This window comes from Cynocephalus volans, chromosome 6 (genome assembly GCF_027409185.1).
Source record: "Cynocephalus volans isolate mCynVol1 chromosome 6, mCynVol1.pri, whole genome shotgun sequence".
Classification (NCBI taxonomy): Eukaryota; Metazoa; Chordata; class Mammalia; order Dermoptera; family Cynocephalidae; genus Cynocephalus; species Cynocephalus volans.
This window is the reverse complement of record NC_084465.1, coordinates 154,633,558-154,650,457: the sequence shown is the minus strand read 5'-3', so window position 1 is coordinate 154,650,457 and position 16,900 is coordinate 154,633,558. Positions and strand designations below refer to the sequence as shown.

The window sequence follows — 16,900 nt, the reverse complement described above, 5'->3', positions numbered from 1 at the left end:
ACTCCTTTCTCATTACACATATGTTTTTACACTTGATAATGTCTCACGAGTCTCTGAGGTGCTATTGTTTTCTTTTTTTGCCAATTTTTTTTTCTCCTTGTTCTTCAGGTTAAAGAATTTCTATTTATTTTTCTTTGAGGTTACTGATTCTTTCTTCTGTAACCTTAAATCTGCTGTTGTGTTCCTGTAGTGAATTGTTCATTTTCGTTATTGAACTTTTCAACTTCAGGACTTTTTTATAATTTTTATATTTTCATTGAAATTCCCTATTCACTGATTAATTGTCATTATGCTTTCCTTTAATTCTTTAAACATTGACTTCTTTAGATTTTTCAGCATATTTATAGTGGGTGCTTTGAAGTTTTTTGTCTGCTACTCATATATTTAACATCTGGGGACACTCAGAGATTGTTTCTATTAACTGACTTTTGTCCTGAGTGGGTTATACTGTCTTGTTTCTTTGCATATCTCATCATTTTTTGTTGAAAGCTGTACATTTAAATAATAAATTTTTACAACTTTGGGTTCTTACTTTTCTCCCAAGAGTTGTTTTTGTTTTACTTGTTTAGTAACCTGCTTGGACAAAATCTGTGAGGTCTGTCTCCTTTATAATATGCAGCTGTTGATGTTTTGCGTCCTTGAACTTTACTGTACAAATTTATGTAGTTTGTGTAAACAGCATTATTCACGGGGAACACCTTTCCTTCTCATAAACTGTGGCTTTGGTAACTGCAGTCATTCGTCGTGTGCCTATAACATCCCTGGACTCATAGGCTCAAGTAAGCCTTCCTGGTAGATAATATTTCACATGACACTGTTACAGTTCATTGCTGGAGGAATTAAATGCTTCCTGTGTGTTTCCACCTGGAGAAGATTCTTGGAAGTGTGTACCTGGTTTCCTCCAGACTTTGCCAGGTGTCCCTTTTCCCTTTGCTGATTTTGCTTTTGTGTGCTTTTGCTATAATAAATTGTAACTGTAAGTATAACAGTTTGAGTCCTGTGAATCCTCCTAGTGAATTACTGTTGACACAAATCCATTCTATTGTTGATGGACATTTGAGTTTCCAGTTTTTGCCTATTACAGATATTGCTGTTGTGATATTTCTTGTGTATGTCTTTTGGTGAATGTGTGTACATGTTTCTTAGAGTATATATCTAAGTGTGAAATTGCAGGGTTGTGTTCAACTTCAGTATATACTGCCAAAAGTTTTCCAGAGTGGTTGAACCAATTTACTATCCAACCAGGCAGGCTTCTCATCTTCACCAACAATTGATATTTCATTTTAGCCATTGTGGTGGATACATTGTGGTCTGTTAATTTGCATGTGCCTAGTGATCAGTGAAGTTAACCCCTTTTACATATACTTATGGGCCATGTGAATATGTCTTTGTGAAATGTCAGTTCATGTGTTTCATCCATTTTTTAAAAATTGGGTTGTCTGCCCTTTTTTTTTTATTATTTGGAGGAGTTCTTTATATAATCTGGATACAAGTTCTTTTTTGCATTTATATGTGTGTGTTTATTTGCAAACACATTTATTGCTTATATCTTTTCCCCGTCCTTGGATTATCTTTTTACTCTCTTACTAGTGTCTTTTGATGACACTAACTTTTAATTTAATTTTTATGTAATTCAATTAATTTTTTTTAATTAGTGCTTTTTAAAAATCCTGTTTAAGAAAATTTTTCTACCCCCAAAGCTTAATTGGTTTATTGTTAACACATAGGTCTACCATCCATATAGAAAAGATCATTGCGTTTGGTAGCTGTCAAGATGCATTTGAGTTGAATCAGCATCATTTCTTGAAAAAATTCTTCTTGCCCTACCATACAGTGTCAACTTTGTCATAAACCAGGTAACCATATACCACGGGTTTGTTTCTGAGTGTTGAATTCTATTTATCTACGTGTCTTTGTGCCACCACCATGCTGTATTGATTTCTACAGCAGTATCTGGTATATGTTCTGTAGCTTGATTCTTCTTCAAGATTGCCTTGGCCTAGGCATTTTTTATGTGCATATATATTTTGTAACTAGCTCTTCAATATGCACAAAATAATTTGTTGAGAATTTTGATTGTGTTTGCATTTACTATAGATTAATTGTGGAAGAATTGACATGTCTTCTTGTCTACATGGTATTATCCTCCTTTTATCTAGTCTTTAAAAATTTCTCTGAATAATGTTTTATATTTTTCTGTGCTGAGATTTGTCATGAGGTTTATTCCTAGGTATTTGATGTTTTTTGATGCTGCTGTAAGTAATGTAATTTTGGTTTTTTTACTTATTTTATTTTTTAAAAACTTTATTTAGTATTATTGCTATTACTATTTTTACATTCTAAGATGTTGCAGAGCAGTTGGGGGAAGAAGGGAAGGGGCAGGGGGATGGGTTGGGAGAAAGGGGGCATGATCAAGGCCTGTAGCACCCCCTCCTCATTCCCACAGGGGAGCCCAGGGGGCTTCCAGCAGCATCTCAATTATGGTTTGGCTGGATGTGAGCTTCAGCAGGGCATGGCTGAGGCCCGTGTCCCCACCCCAACATGGGAGCCCAGGGTGCTTCCAGCAGCTGCCTGGCGGTCCTCACTGAACTGGATGTGGATGTCGGGGGGCTGTGGCTGAGGCTCTTGGCCCCCCAAACTCCAGCTCAGGGGCCTGGAGTGATTCCAGCAGCAGTTCAGTAGTCATCGCTGGGCTTGATGCAGACTTTGAACATGCGGGGGGGCGTGGCTGAGGCTCTAAGCCCCCCCCACCCAGCTCAGAGGCTTGGGGGCTTCTGGTCCTTTTAGGTTTTATAGGTGTTCTTTGGTGATGTTAGACATTTACTGGTTAATATCAGAACTTTGATCTGTAGGTGTTTTGTTTTTTCTTTCAGTTCTGTGTTGGATTATTTGTTATTCCCACTACTTAAACTCTGCACTGGAACTAATTTGTTGTGCTTTGGTTACTTCTGAAATGGGGGAACTTCCTGTGGGAAGCAGCACTTGAGCCCTGTGGTTGAGCTAAATTGCTGCTTTGCTGCTAATTCTCTGGGGAAGGCTTTTTGTGCAGCTCCAGTTTTAATTGTTGACTCTGTAAGCAGTTCTGGGTCTTGTGAGGTCATATTTGTTGCTTACAGTTTCAGAGGCTGGGAAGGCCAAAGTCTGGGGAACACAACTGGTGAGGGCTTTGTTCTTGCTGGTGACTCTGTTCAGTGACTCAGGGTGTCACATGGCAGATGGAGGAGAAAGAGAGCTCCTCATGTGATCTCCTTTTAAAGCCCTCAGAATCATGTTCATGACCACCATTAAACTATCAAATGGATTAATCTGCTTTCTAGTGCAGGATCCTCACAATCTAATCACCTCCTCTAGGCCCCACCTTTTCAGTTACCGTAGTAGGATTTCCCACTGTCTTAACACTGTCACAGTGGGGGTTAATTTTCTAATACTCGGACTTTGAGGGACACAATTCAATCCATAGCAGCAAGTAATGTAAATGTGACAAGTGGGGTAAGAGTAGGTTATTTTTATAGTTGGAGTACAGACTCCTTCTACAGCAGTAGCCACTATCTACTTACTTAGCCAATTAGTGACATGGTAATTCAAGCCCCATGTTTTGAGATCTTCTGGCTTTCTATGTGAAGATAGAAAATCAAATGGATTTTGGTGAACTTTTCTTGAAAAGTTACATATTAACATCTAACTTACACTTTGAAGAATATGATATGAGTCAGTAGTACATCAGTGTGTAGACAGGTCATAGCCAATTTGCCAGCTGTGGTAGGCACCTCCGGTAGCTATAGTGTAGTTCTCCAGCCCAGGTGGAATGCTGTCAACATTTTTGTACATGTCTTTTAGTATTGGTGAGCATGATTTTCTTTTGTAGTTAAACATTGCTGGCCCATAGGTATGCAGAAGTTTAGTTTAGTGAGATTTCACCAAATAGTTTTTTAAAGAGATTGTACTAATATAGATTTCCAGTGATATATATATGATATCCTTTGGTTCCGTATCCTATCTAAAATTTGGTTTTAGGGAACACTGCTTTGCCTTTAGCTAATATATATAGCCCATTTGAATTCAGTTAACCATATTATTTTGTTCTTCATACCACAATTCTGTGTCTTTCTTTCTTTTTGCCTCTTGCATTGAGTAATTTTATATCATTCTAATTTTTCTCTTGCTAGATCAAGTTTTCTTCTCTACTCCTGTTATTTTTGTAGTATGGCATTGTAACAGGCAAACTCATTAAAGTCTAATCAATACTTTTACCCTTATGCACAATAGAAAAAGAATGTAGAACACTTTGAATTCAATTTTCTGATTTATGCTAATGTATCAGTATTTTAATTCTGTATAATTGAAAATAAAACCTACAACACACATTATTTTTCTTTTGTAGAATCACTTTTTACTTGTCTTTACCATTTTCTTTGCTCTCTTTTTCATTTTGTATCTTTGACTTTCCATCTGGGTTATTTTCCTTTTTTCGGAAGTTTTTTTTTTCTTTTTGGTATTTCATTTAGTTGTGGTCTCTAAGTTAGTAAACTCTTACAGTTTTTGTTGGGTCAAAAATGTGTATTTATTTGTCTTTGTTCTTGAAGGACATTTTAGCTGTGTGGCAGTTGTTTCGTTCTCTTTATTATATTGATGATATCACGTTCCCTGTCTGGATTTCATTTTTGCTGTTAAGAAGCTATTCATTAGTTCAACTCTTGCTCTTTTGAAGGCATCTGTCTTTCTCTGGCTACTTTTAAGAATTGGCCTTTGACTTAAATATAAGACCTGAAACTAACTCCTAGAAGAAAACATAGGGGAAACAATTTAGGATGTAGGACTAGGCAAACACTTTATGACTAAGACTCCAAAAACACAGGCAAGAAAGGAAATAAACAAACAAATGGGGTTATATGAAACTAGAAAGCTTCTGCACAGCAAAGGAAACAATCAACAGAGTGAAAAGACAACCAACAGAGTGGGAGAAAATATTTCCAAACTATGCATCCAACAAGGGATTAACATCCGGAATATAGACGGAACTCAAACAACTTAACAGTAATAAAACAAGTAACCTGGTTGGAAAATGGGCAATGGAGCTGGATAGACATTTCTCAAAGACATACAGATGGCCAACAGGTAGGTACATGAAAAAATGCTTAACATCAGTAATCATTAATGAAATGCAAATCAAAACCACATTGAAATATTATCTCACCCCAGTTAGACTGGCTATTATCAAAAAGACAGAGTAACAAGTGCTGGTGAGAATGCGGAGAAGGGGAACCTTTCTACACTCTTGGTGGGACTGTAAATTAGTGCAGCCATTATGGAAAACAGTATGGAGGTTCCTCAAACACATACAGATAGAACTGGGAATGTTTTCAACATCTAAAATTCCTAGGAGCTTAAAACGCTTCCCTTACCCAGGGTTCCCTTTCCCAGGCTTGCCAGGCTCCAGCACAGCAGCTGTGGGGACGAGTCCTGTAGTTTTAATTTTATTATGAGTATAGATTTCTTTTTGTACTGCTTAGAATTTGTTAGGCCGTTTTAATCTCTGCATGGATGTCTTTCATCAGCTTTGGTACATTCTCAGCCATTGGCTCTGAAAGTATTCTCTCTGCCTCATTCTCCTTTTAGGACAAGTTTAATTGAACTTGTGTCAGACTTCCTTTTTAGATCCTGTGTCTCTTACTCTTTTTTGTCTCTTCATAAAGAGATAGCTTCTTTATGGCTTATGCTGTGATTTGAATAGCTGCTTTTGGCTTATGCTATGGTTAGAACGTTTGTCCCCTCCAACACCCATGTTGAAATTTAATTGCCATTGTGACAGAATTAAGAGATGGGACCTTTAAGAGGTGATTAGTCTATGAAGGCTGCACCCACATGGGTAGGATTAATGCTATCATAAAAGGGTAAGTTCAGCCCCCTCTTACTCTCTCTTGCCCTTCCATCACGTAATGACGCAGTAAGAAGGGCCTCATTAGATTCCGACACCTTGATCTTGGAGTTTCTAGCCTCTGAAACTGTGAGCCAATAAATTTCTGTTCATTGTATATTACCCAGTATTCTGTTACAGCAGCACAAAATGGACTAAAACTGCCTACTTTTCTGTCTGGCAATTCTCTCTTCAGCTATGTCTAATCTTCAATTAAATATATCCATTGAGTTCCTAAATTAATACATTTCTTCTGTTCTGGAATTTTTTTTTTCCTCTCTTTTAAATCTGCTATTTACTTTCTACAGTTTGTAGTTCAAGAGTTTTAAGCATGTCTTCAATATCTTGGAACGTAGTAAGCATATTCATTTTAAAGTCTGTGTTGGGTAATTCCAAAATATGAAATCTTTGAAAATCTGTTTCTGTGTGTTTTTTTGTCTTTGTTTTCTTTTTTAGTTTTGTTTTGTGTTTGTTTCTTGCTTGCAGTTTATTTCTTTTTATATATGGGTATCTTTGATTGTGTGCTGTCATTATATTTGGAAAAAACATAAGTGTGGTCAATTTGAAGCCTCGATCATGGCCTCTTTAGGAATGATTTTAGGTTTTTTATACTAAGTATCTGGAGGTGCTACCAGTCTTGAATCACTATAATGCAAATTTAAGGCTTGAAGTTTTCTGGACTAACAAGGTGTTGTGAAGCTGAGTTCACACCTGAGTTTGTATAACCCTTTGTGGGTGTCCACTTAAAGTTGTTGGTAGTTGTGGGAAGTAGCCAATAAACTATTTTTGCTGCACATGTTTTATGGCAAAAGCAACTTTAAGTGCTGAGCTTACCTTTTTGGATACTTGCTTTTCATTGCAGAGTTTATCTTATTTATATAGCCTGCCATTAATAAAGGCAGAAATCTTTCCCTTTAATTTGTATTTGAAATTGTCTTGATGCTTGTTTGGTTTTTTGTAGGTTCTACATGAAACATTTCCTCAACACACATTCCTCATGAATGGTCTCATTCAAGGTGTAAAGGTAAGAACAATTTTTGTGTGGTTTATAAAATACCAAAGCAAGGAATTTTTAATAGTTTAACTCTGGAGGCTTACGTGGGACTTGGAGAAATGATTACTATTTGTTCTGGAGACTTAAATTTAAATTTTTAGCTGGTTTTTCAAAGTCAGAATAAAATACATTACAAATTCATAATGATTTAAATTCATAGAATGATTCACTGGTAAAAGTGGTGCGAATACTTTATAGGCCTCACTTGATTTTTATTAATGTGTACAGAAAACGTTCGTGCCTCATTGCTCTGGCTAGAACCTTCAGTCAGTTTAGCCTGTTGCTCTCATAGAGCTAACAGCCTCCTCTTAATTGCTTACAAGCAAAATCTGCATTGTTTTTGACAATGCCCTTAAGTTTGAACTTTCCCACAGCGTTTCAAATAAAGTTGGTTCTTTTGGAAATAACTTTGGAGGTTTCTTTTGTTGTAAACTGCCTCTCTCCATGGGCAAAATTTTTGAGCCACTACTCCAGGCACCAGCTTCTGTGTTTCTCAACTGAAACCACCTCTTAGGAGTGAGCGGAGTGAGGTGAAGGCTGTTGGTGCTCTAGTGTCCTCAGTCTATTGTGCCTGGGGTAAGGCTTCCACACTATGAGTGGGGGTTGGATGGAGGAAGGGATCCTCTTAATTCTCAGACACACTCGCTAGGAATTTAGCCTTTGCAACTTGGATTCAGAGGGGATGAGAAATGCTGGTGTCCTGCCTCTTCTGTTGAGATACTGTATCATTTGAGAGCTAAAGGAAGTGGGAGCCCCATCTTTTTGGTCACATCCTCCCAGAATAGAGCTTCCATCTGGCTCACTAGCTCAGAGGTTGGGGAATGGAGTGGGTCAGGCACATGCCACAGATTCTCACTGTTGTTACTGAAATTTAGTAGATTTTCTTGAATAAATGTTTCTTTATTTGTTATATGCCCTTAGGACATTTTCTGGAAACTTTAAAAGTAATTTTTGCCATTTTTCCTGGTGAACAGGTCCTCATAGCTCCTTGCATTGCCATTCTGGACGTGGAATCCCGAGTGGCCTGTCCTTTTACTTGAACCTATTTGTGTCTTTACTTCAAATTGGGTTTCTTTGAGGCAGCATATGAGTATATTTGAGTCTTGCTCTTTAAACCAATCTTACAATCTTTGTCTTTTAATGGGGGCATTTAGACCCTTTATTTTTACCATGAATATTGATATGTTTGGGTTTACATATTCCATCTTGTTATTTGTTTTCTATTTGTTCCATCTATTTGTTCCCATTATCCTCTGTTTCTGCCTTGTTTTAAATTAATGTAGTATTCTAGTGATTCCATTTTATCTCCTTTGTTGATTTGTTGGCTTATTTGATGTGCTTTTATTTTTTAGAGGTTGATTCAGGGTTTATAGTATACATCTACAATTTATTGCAATCTACTCTTAAGTAATACTATACCACTTCAAGTAGAGTATAAGCATTTTACAACTGTATAGTTCTATTATTATTGATTTTTAAAGTGTGATTATATACTGCAGTTCTGTCTTTTTTAAGAGTTTTTATCTTTCAGAGATACATACTGAAATACATACAGATGAGTGCTATGATAACAGGAATTTACTCAAAATAATCCAGGGGGATGGCAGAAAGTGGGCGGGAGGTACAAATAAGATTGGCCATGAGTTGTTGATTGCTGTAGCCAGGTTTATTGTATATGTATTAAGCTTTTCATAGTAAAAAGTTAAAAAAAAAAAAAAATAGATGCCTGAAATAGATTAAAATGTTCTGTTTTTACAGCTCTTTATCTTGGATAAAATGCATGGCGTTTTTTCCTATTAGTTTTGCTATTTCCATTTAATTTTTAAATTATTACTATTTTACATGTTCATAATATAATTTTATGTTTGTTAATAAAAATAAATAAATGACTTTGTACTTTATTCTTCATTGGCGCCACTGTCCCCTCAAATTCAGTTGTGAAGTTAGTTATAATATTTGTAGGAAAACAAAAAAGAGTCTAGTTTTAAAGCTTTTTAAGAGTATTGACCCAAACTGTTTTAGAAAAATATTTTGCCGGTTGCATGTTTTAAGTAAAATTTGTGCTTGAAACCTTTATGATGGCTGTATAAATTGTAAAACTTATATAAATACAAATAAATTGTAAAATTTATACACATTTGCTTCAGGAAAGCTGTATTTGCCATTCTTTGTATGCATTTAAAAATGTTTTAGATAATTACATTTAATTGAACAGTAAGCTTTAATTGCTATTTTGTCAAATTAGAACCTGTAAGGCTATATCAGAATTACTAGCCAATTAATTATGCCACCTTAAGCACCTACTTGGAAGCTAACTGTACTGAAGTGCCTGTGATTAACTGTTGGTTTTGCCTTCCACACCATGTTTTATCTCCAGTACTTGTTGGGTTACGGTTGCATAATATAAGTACATTCAATCCTCATTATTTGAGGATCCCATATTTGCGTATTCACTTACTGGCTAAGTTTATTTCCAGCTCCCAAATCAATACTCACAATGCATTTGTGGTGACTGGCAGACACGCCCAAAGCAGGGGAAAATTTGAGGGGCCTATTGTGTATGTTTCCAGCTGAGGTTATTAATAAGGCCACACGCTGCGTTCTTGTTTCTTCTAGGAGTGATGGTTTTGTATTCACTAATTGAGTGTTCCTGGTGACTTTATAGAGCATGGCTACTTTGGTTTTTTAAATTAATTAATTTATTTATTTTTACATTCTGAGGTGTTGCAGAGCAGTTGGGTGGAAGGGGAGAGAGAGAGGTGGGAAGAGGAGAAATGAGGGAGTGTGGGGCACGATCGAGGCCTGTGTCACCCCTCATTCTGGCAGGGGAGCCCAGGAGGCTTCTGGTGGCAGCTCAGTGGTCATCAGTGGGCTGGATGCAGACATTGAGGACATGGCTAAGGCCCTCAGCCCCCCACCGCCCTGGCTCGGGGACCCAGGGTGTTTCCAGTGGCAGCCTGATGGCTGTCACTGGGCTGCAGAGCACAGCTACTTTGAGTAATGAGAATTAACTATATTTCAGGTAAAGACTGGGGCTATGATGTCAGTCTAGTTTTAATTTTTAAACATTTTGTTCTTACTTATAAATTAAGCTCTGTAACTTCAGTACTGATGAAGTACTGGCCTAGTCAATCAAGGCGTAATATGTCCTACTCACTAAACAGCTCTGATAATGGGGTCTGATGGGATCTAGGACCAGTTTGGGTAGTAAAGAAAAAACTGTGGAGAGAAGAAAGCCTTTGATTTTTTAGGAAATACGAGTTTTCCAAAAAGGCAAGTATTTAATTGTTTTTTAGCATCTTAATAAAACAGTAGGTTCTCCCAGAACATATTTTCAATATCTCTTATTGTCACGAAGAATTTGATTTCAATAATATTTATGTAAAGAGTAGATTAAAATACAGTTTAAATCCATAATCTATAAGACTATCTTTTTGTGTAAAACTGCGTGATTTTAACTATAAATTTAATACTTGGCTATTCATATCTTTTGTTTATAAATGGTGTACGTTCTATTTTTTAAACATTGTATGAAATCTGAAATCAGAACTGCCCAAAAATTTTTCCTGGGTTCTTTGTGTTTAAGAAGTTTTTGTTATTGTTTTTGGTGTTGGTTGTGATTTCTACTGCCTTGCCTCTTAAATTTCTTTACATTATTTTCTTGACTAATTTTATATACTACCTAGATACTCGTGTATTTTATATTTAATTTTGAAGCAACATATAAAAGGTTTTCTTTTCCGAAATTCACGGAGCGGATTGTCAGTTCCTGAACCTTAGCCCTGCTTCCACAGGGCTTCTTAGTTAAAGGAAAATCATTTAATCCTCATCTGTTAACTCTCTTGATATGAGAGCAGACCAGATGTCGTTGAAGTCTCCTGTGGCTCAGGAATTGCAAGGGTTGATTCTTGGGCCATGGATAATTTTTTTTATTGCAGAGGAGCCAAAAAAGCTTTTGTGTCTCTCCACTGAGTCCTCCTTTCAACTCCCCTTACTTCAGTTTACCTGTGTCTACTGTCCTGGACAGTGCATGCTGGGTTAACTGATGGCCCATAGGGAATTGGAATCTGTTCCTTTTTCTTCCAGACAATGTGGAAACCTCTGTGAGTTGATTTCTTCTTAAAAATTCTATTCAATTCACCAAACATCTTCAAAAGCCTGTATTTACCAGGCCCTGTGATAGGCACTAAGGAAGGGAACAGAGATGGAAAGATTCCTCATCCCTCTGATTTTAATCTCAATTTCTAATCCAATAGAGAAGATAGACAAATAACAAGTAATTTTAATGGAGTGTTGAAATTACAATAGAAGAGATGTATACCAGGTGGGGGAAGTCTGTTTTGTGTCTCTTTCCCTGCAAATGGTGGTATTAACTCTACTTGAGTAGCTGAGAGACTAGATACAAGAGGAGGTGCTTCTCCCTACCAGTCAGGAAAATGACTAGCAGTTTACCGGGTCTACGTGTGGGAAGGGCATGCAGGCACAGCAAGGGCCTGTGTGAAGGCCCATTGGCACAAAGGAACATGGTGTGTTCAGAAAACTGGAAATATTTCGTATAGCTACAGCACATAGGATGTGTGTCAGGGGCCAGATTTTGGAGGGTCCTATTTGTATGTTACTCTGAGGAATTTTTAAAATGTGTTGTTATGAAACGTCAGTACACAAAAGACAAATATAATGAACGCCCATGTACTCAATCACTCACTTCATTTTTTATCAGCATTTCTCTACTCTTGTCTCATCCATCCCCATTTCTCCCCTCACCCCCTTATCTGCAACATTGATATGACAGTGGCCAGCCGGCAGAGTGACTGGCAAATAGTGGGCAAATAGTAAATGTGAGTTTCTCTACTCTCTCTGCTTCGGTGTGGTGTTATGTATCTCACTCGCTTCCCCTTAGCTTCAACTCTGTTGTTCAAGTGGGATTATCTCCTTCTTCCTAAACTCACTGGGCAGAGAAAAACTTCACATTGATCAACAAAGAATCTACTTTTCTGTTGGACATTTAGTGTTTGCACACTCATCTTTTGAGGGTGTAAGGTGTATCTCCATGTGGGTGTCCTCATTGCACTAGTTAACACAGAGCTTTGCACAGAATAGATATGCCATATGTGTTTATAAGAACGAATAAAGTTTCTGGCTTCTTCCCGTATGCTTGGTGTGTATTCATCTTAAGGGCCACCATGGGGTATGTGTATATTTCATATCATCTCTCTTTTTCAATTTTCTTCTGGAAAACAAGTTCTTTTACCCCCTCCTGCACTTTCTAACAGCATGCTTAAAATTTTTGTTAGAATTTTTAAAAAAATAGTAGTTTGCACTTAATGTTTCAAATTGCAGATTGAGTATATCCTATCTGAAATGCTTGGGACCAGAAGTGTTTCAGATTTTGAATTTTTTCAGATGTTGGAATATTTGCATTATGCTTACTGGTTGAGCATACCTAATCCAAAAATACAAAATCTGAAATGCTCCAGTGAGCATGATGGAGGATAATTTGCGTGTTATGTCAGAGCTCAAAAAGTTTTGGATTTTGGAGCATTTCAGATTTTTGGATTTTGGATTTTGGAGCATTTCAGATTTTTGGATTAGGGATGTTCAACCTGTGTTCTGTTTTGGGGCCAATGAAATGAATTGGAACTAATGCATTTAGAAAATGAGAATGACAAGTAATTTGGGGATCAAATTATAAATCTAACCTCTCTTCCATTTTCTTCTTCAGGGCCTGCTGTCTTTTCTGAGTGCCCCGCTCGTAGGCGCTCTGTCTGATGTGTGGGGGAGGAAGTCCTTCCTCCTGGCCACTGTCTTCTTCACCTGCTTCCCAATCCCGCTGATGAGGATCAGCCCGTGGTGAGTGGCTCAGCCCTTCACCATCGTGACTGCTTTAAGTCACGTGTAAAGTATACTTACATCTGCAGAGCACTTCTTCACCATTCCAAAGCAGCTGTACCTGTGTTTTCATTTGTTCTCTTTGGTAATACTGAAAGGCAGTTTGGGCAGTTGCCATCATGCCCATTTTATAAATGGAGAAATGAGGACATTACAGAATTAAATCTAAGATAAGTTGCATAGGTGAAGAAATAAAAATAAAAGAAGCCTCTAAGGGCACTGTTGTTGCCATGATGTTAGTTATAGGATTTCAGTCCTGGGAGTAGGCCAGCAAACTTCTGTTCTCACCACTATGGCTCATGTACAAGGTTCAAAAACAATGCACGGGGTCTTCAAAGAGTTCAGGGAAAAATAGAATGAAAAGATAATCTAAATCTTTCCATGAACTCTTTGAAGACCCTTGTATTGTTTTTGTCAGCTCGTTGCTTTGGGGCACTGACATGAACACAGTCTACATCATGATAGGCAGGGGTGTCTTTTGTGTATACTGTAGTAAAACTGATAGCCTATTCTAAATCATAATATGAATTTGAAAGGGAAAAATGAACTCGAATGTGATAAATTGAGAGAGAGTAGTTAGCATGTAACCAAAGTCCATTTAGTTATGAAAGATGGATTGCAATTTGCACATGAAATGTAACAGTTTTTCTGGCAGCCACAGAGGGTGGTATTTTGGCCAGTATTCCCGTTGCTAAGATGCTCTTCCTGTGTGAAGAATACACTTAAATATGGAGGTTTTAGTTTTAATGCTATTAATAGATTTTCTTTGTTGGCTCACGTGAAAATATTTTCCTTTGGTTTATCTGATACGAATTTTATGTCACCATTTGTCACAGTCTGAGTTTTTTGGGTACCCATAATCATTTTATTTTCTTCCAAGTGATGAATTTTTATGAAATACTTTTTGGTATTGAGTTTTTTTGTCCAAGAACATGTCATGCTTTTCCAATGATTTAATGTTCTTTTTAATGTCCTTTTGAAAGCTTAAAATTCTTTTCTTTAGATCATATACATTTCTTGTTAAGTTTTTGTGTGGAAAAAGCGAAGCACACACACAGACTGTGTGTTTTCCTCTGCTCCCACAGCACAGTTATCAACACAGAAGACCGACTCTGGCTTATGTGACCAAATGTGTGGGAGTTTTGTTCCCACCAGCAAACAAGCAACCAATTCTGCAGCGGGCACCAGTGCCCCTCCAATTCAATTCCAATTCAATTCCGACATTATCTACCTGGAGATAGCATCAGATCCCACAGATCAAAGGCTTAGTCCCCAAGAGTGCTCCCCTCCGTCTTCAGATGCCAGTCACAGGTCCAGGGTTTTGGTACTTCTGACCAACCAGCTATTTAATCAGGGTTCCCACAACCCACTCCTCTTGTTCGATTAATTTGCTGATCGGCTCACAGAACTCAAAGGAACACTTGGATTTACCCATTTATTACAAAGGATAATTTAAAGGATACAAGTAAACAGCCAGATGAAAAGATACATAGGTTGAGGTCTGGAAGGGTCTCTAGCACAGGAGCTTCTGTCCCTGTGGAGTTGGGGTGTGCCACACTCTTGGCAAGTAGAAGTGAAAACCCCCATGTTTGCTATCTGGAAGGTCTCCAAACACAGGCCTTTTGGATTTTACGGAGGCTTCATTACATCAGCACGATTGATTAAATCACTGGCCACTGGGGATCAACTTAACCTTCAGCTCTCTCCCCTCTCTGGTCCCACCTTGGTCTTTTCTGTGACCAGCCTCCATCCTGAAGCTATCTAGGGGCTGCTGGCCATCAGTCAACTCATTAGCATATGGAAAGACAGCACTTGGAGATTCTAAGGATTTCAGGAGTGTATGTCAGGAGACTGGGACATGGACCAATATATATTTTTAGTATATCGCAGTTTTATTCCTATGCAATTTATCCTTTTTGTTTGATTACAGAATGGGCTTTTCTTTCTTTCTTTCTCTCTCTTTTTTTTTTTTTTTGTGACCGGTAAGGGGATCGCAACCCTTGGCTTGGTGTTGTCCGCACCGCGCTCAGCCTGTGAGCACATCGGCCATCCCTATATAGGATCCGAACCCGCAGCGGGAGCACCCCTGAGCTCCCAGCGCCTCACTCTCCCGAGTGTGCCACAGGATCGGCCCCAAAATGGGCTTTTCTAATTGCTTGGTTTTCTAGGTATTTTAATGTCATCTGTAAATAATTTTACTTCTTTCCTTCCAGTTTTCATGTTGATCACTGCTTTTGCTAATTAAACTGACTAGTGAATAATGTTAAATAAAAGTGATGATTATGGACTCAGTCTTTTTCATGTACATAAAAAGTGTGTTGTAATGTTTCGTCACTAGGCATTAGACTAGCTTTGGTGTTGAAAAATACTTATTTTTATTTTATTCAGAGATTTTCTTTTTTAAAATCAAGATTGAATGTCAAATTTTATGACTTTGTAGTATCCATGGAGATTATTTGTTTTCCCTCAGAAAAAATGTTATAGTTAATTATATTATAGATTTTCTAATATTGAAACATCTTTATATCCTGGAATAAACCCCACTTTTTGTTCTGTAAGATTCTGTTTGCTGGTATTTTAACTAAGTTTTTTTTTTTAAGTATCTATGCATGGGATAGAAATTTTTGGTCTTGATTACATTAATATTTTTTGTTATACTTTCTGCTTTTGTGTAGCTCTTTTAAAATCATTTGTTGCATGTGCATTTTTCTTAGCCAAAACTAGGAACCTGAAAAGTTTTTAGTCCTGTTGGCTACCTTTAAAACTATAACACTTGCTTAATTCTCTTAATTCTTTGTTTTTTCTCTCTTCATTTCTTTCTCTTTTTAGGCCACATATACTGACCCCTTTTGAGCAGTGACAGAATTACTATGCTTCTGCTTTCTCATCTTGATTTTAAGTTTATTTTTCTGTTTTTAAGTATATATAGATACAGATGTTTATTTACATATTTCTTGGTTTGTAATCTTTACATGCTCTCTTTGGCTCTGGTTGTAAAAGTGTGCATACACTGCTTCTCTCCTGGATAATTAAAATAATCTTTTTATAGGTGGTATTTTGCGATGATTTCTGTGTCTGGAGTCTTCTCGGTTACATTCTCTGTGATATTTGCCTATGTAGCTGATGTCACGCAGGAGCATGAGCGAAGTACTGCTTATGGATGGGTAAGATAACAGACTATATAACCAGAGCAATAATTAACTAATTAACGTTCTATTAAAAATTCACCAGATTTAACATTATTGGTAAATATTGATTTATATAAAGGAAATCTAAAGCAAATGAAACTTTAAAAGGGCTCTTATATAAAGTTAATAATAGTGAGATAGAAATTGCTAGTAATTTGTTCTCTGATTTTAGGGTTGGAAGATCAACAGGAAAGATGAGTTGTCAGTTGCAAAGTTTTTTTAAAAGTTGGTTTGATTTGTTTCTTGTTAGCTGATCTCGTGAGGAGCCTTAAACAGTAAACAGGTGCTAAAATCAGAAATCTGTGTGCACCAGCTTTGAATAGGAGAGGTGTTAGAACCTCAGCAATATTAATCCATGGTTGTTCTATTAGTGGTTGTGTGTCTTAGGCACTCATTTGGGACATGGCAACTGTAAAAAAAGGACTACATTCATTCATTCAGCAAAGAAGTATTGAATAAATAACAAAGTTGCAGGAGACTTTTTTTGATAATTCAGAATTAGGCAATCTTTCTAATTTTCTCAGGCATGATAATGGTATTGTGAGTATGTAGGAGAAGAAAGGCCTATTAGAAGATGGCAGCTAAAGCATTTTTGGTCAGTGTCACATTACTCTGCAAGTTACTTTTGATTGATTCAGGGAAAAGTTAGCTTGTGAGCATGTGTGGGCACATGTTCAGTACCTGGACCTGTAGAAACATGGAGGTGTGTGTTGTATCCTCTCTGCTTTCTCCATGATTGAAAATGTTCACAGTAAGAAGGTGGAAGAAGAAAGATGATCTGGCTGGATTGTGGGAATAGATGGGAGGGAGATTGAAGGCCAGAAACCCGGGTTATTTCTCTCCTTTACTGGGTCT

The 16,900-nt window shown here is 37.3% G+C and overlaps 1 protein-coding gene across 1 annotated transcript in view; it reads left to right on the top strand.

Moving 5' to 3' along the window:
• LOC134381091 (hippocampus abundant transcript-like protein 1) overlaps positions 1-16,900 on the top strand; it is a 45,689-nt gene that overhangs the window by 17,310 nt on the left and 11,479 nt on the right. Inside the window, exons 3-5 of the mRNA XM_063101153.1 lie at positions 6,876-6,938; positions 12,691-12,818; positions 15,907-16,021. Of these exons, the coding sequence (XP_062957223.1) occupies positions 6,876-6,938; positions 12,691-12,818; positions 15,907-16,021 (306 nt within the window). The remainder of the gene's footprint in view (positions 1-6,875; positions 6,939-12,690; positions 12,819-15,906; positions 16,022-16,900) is intronic.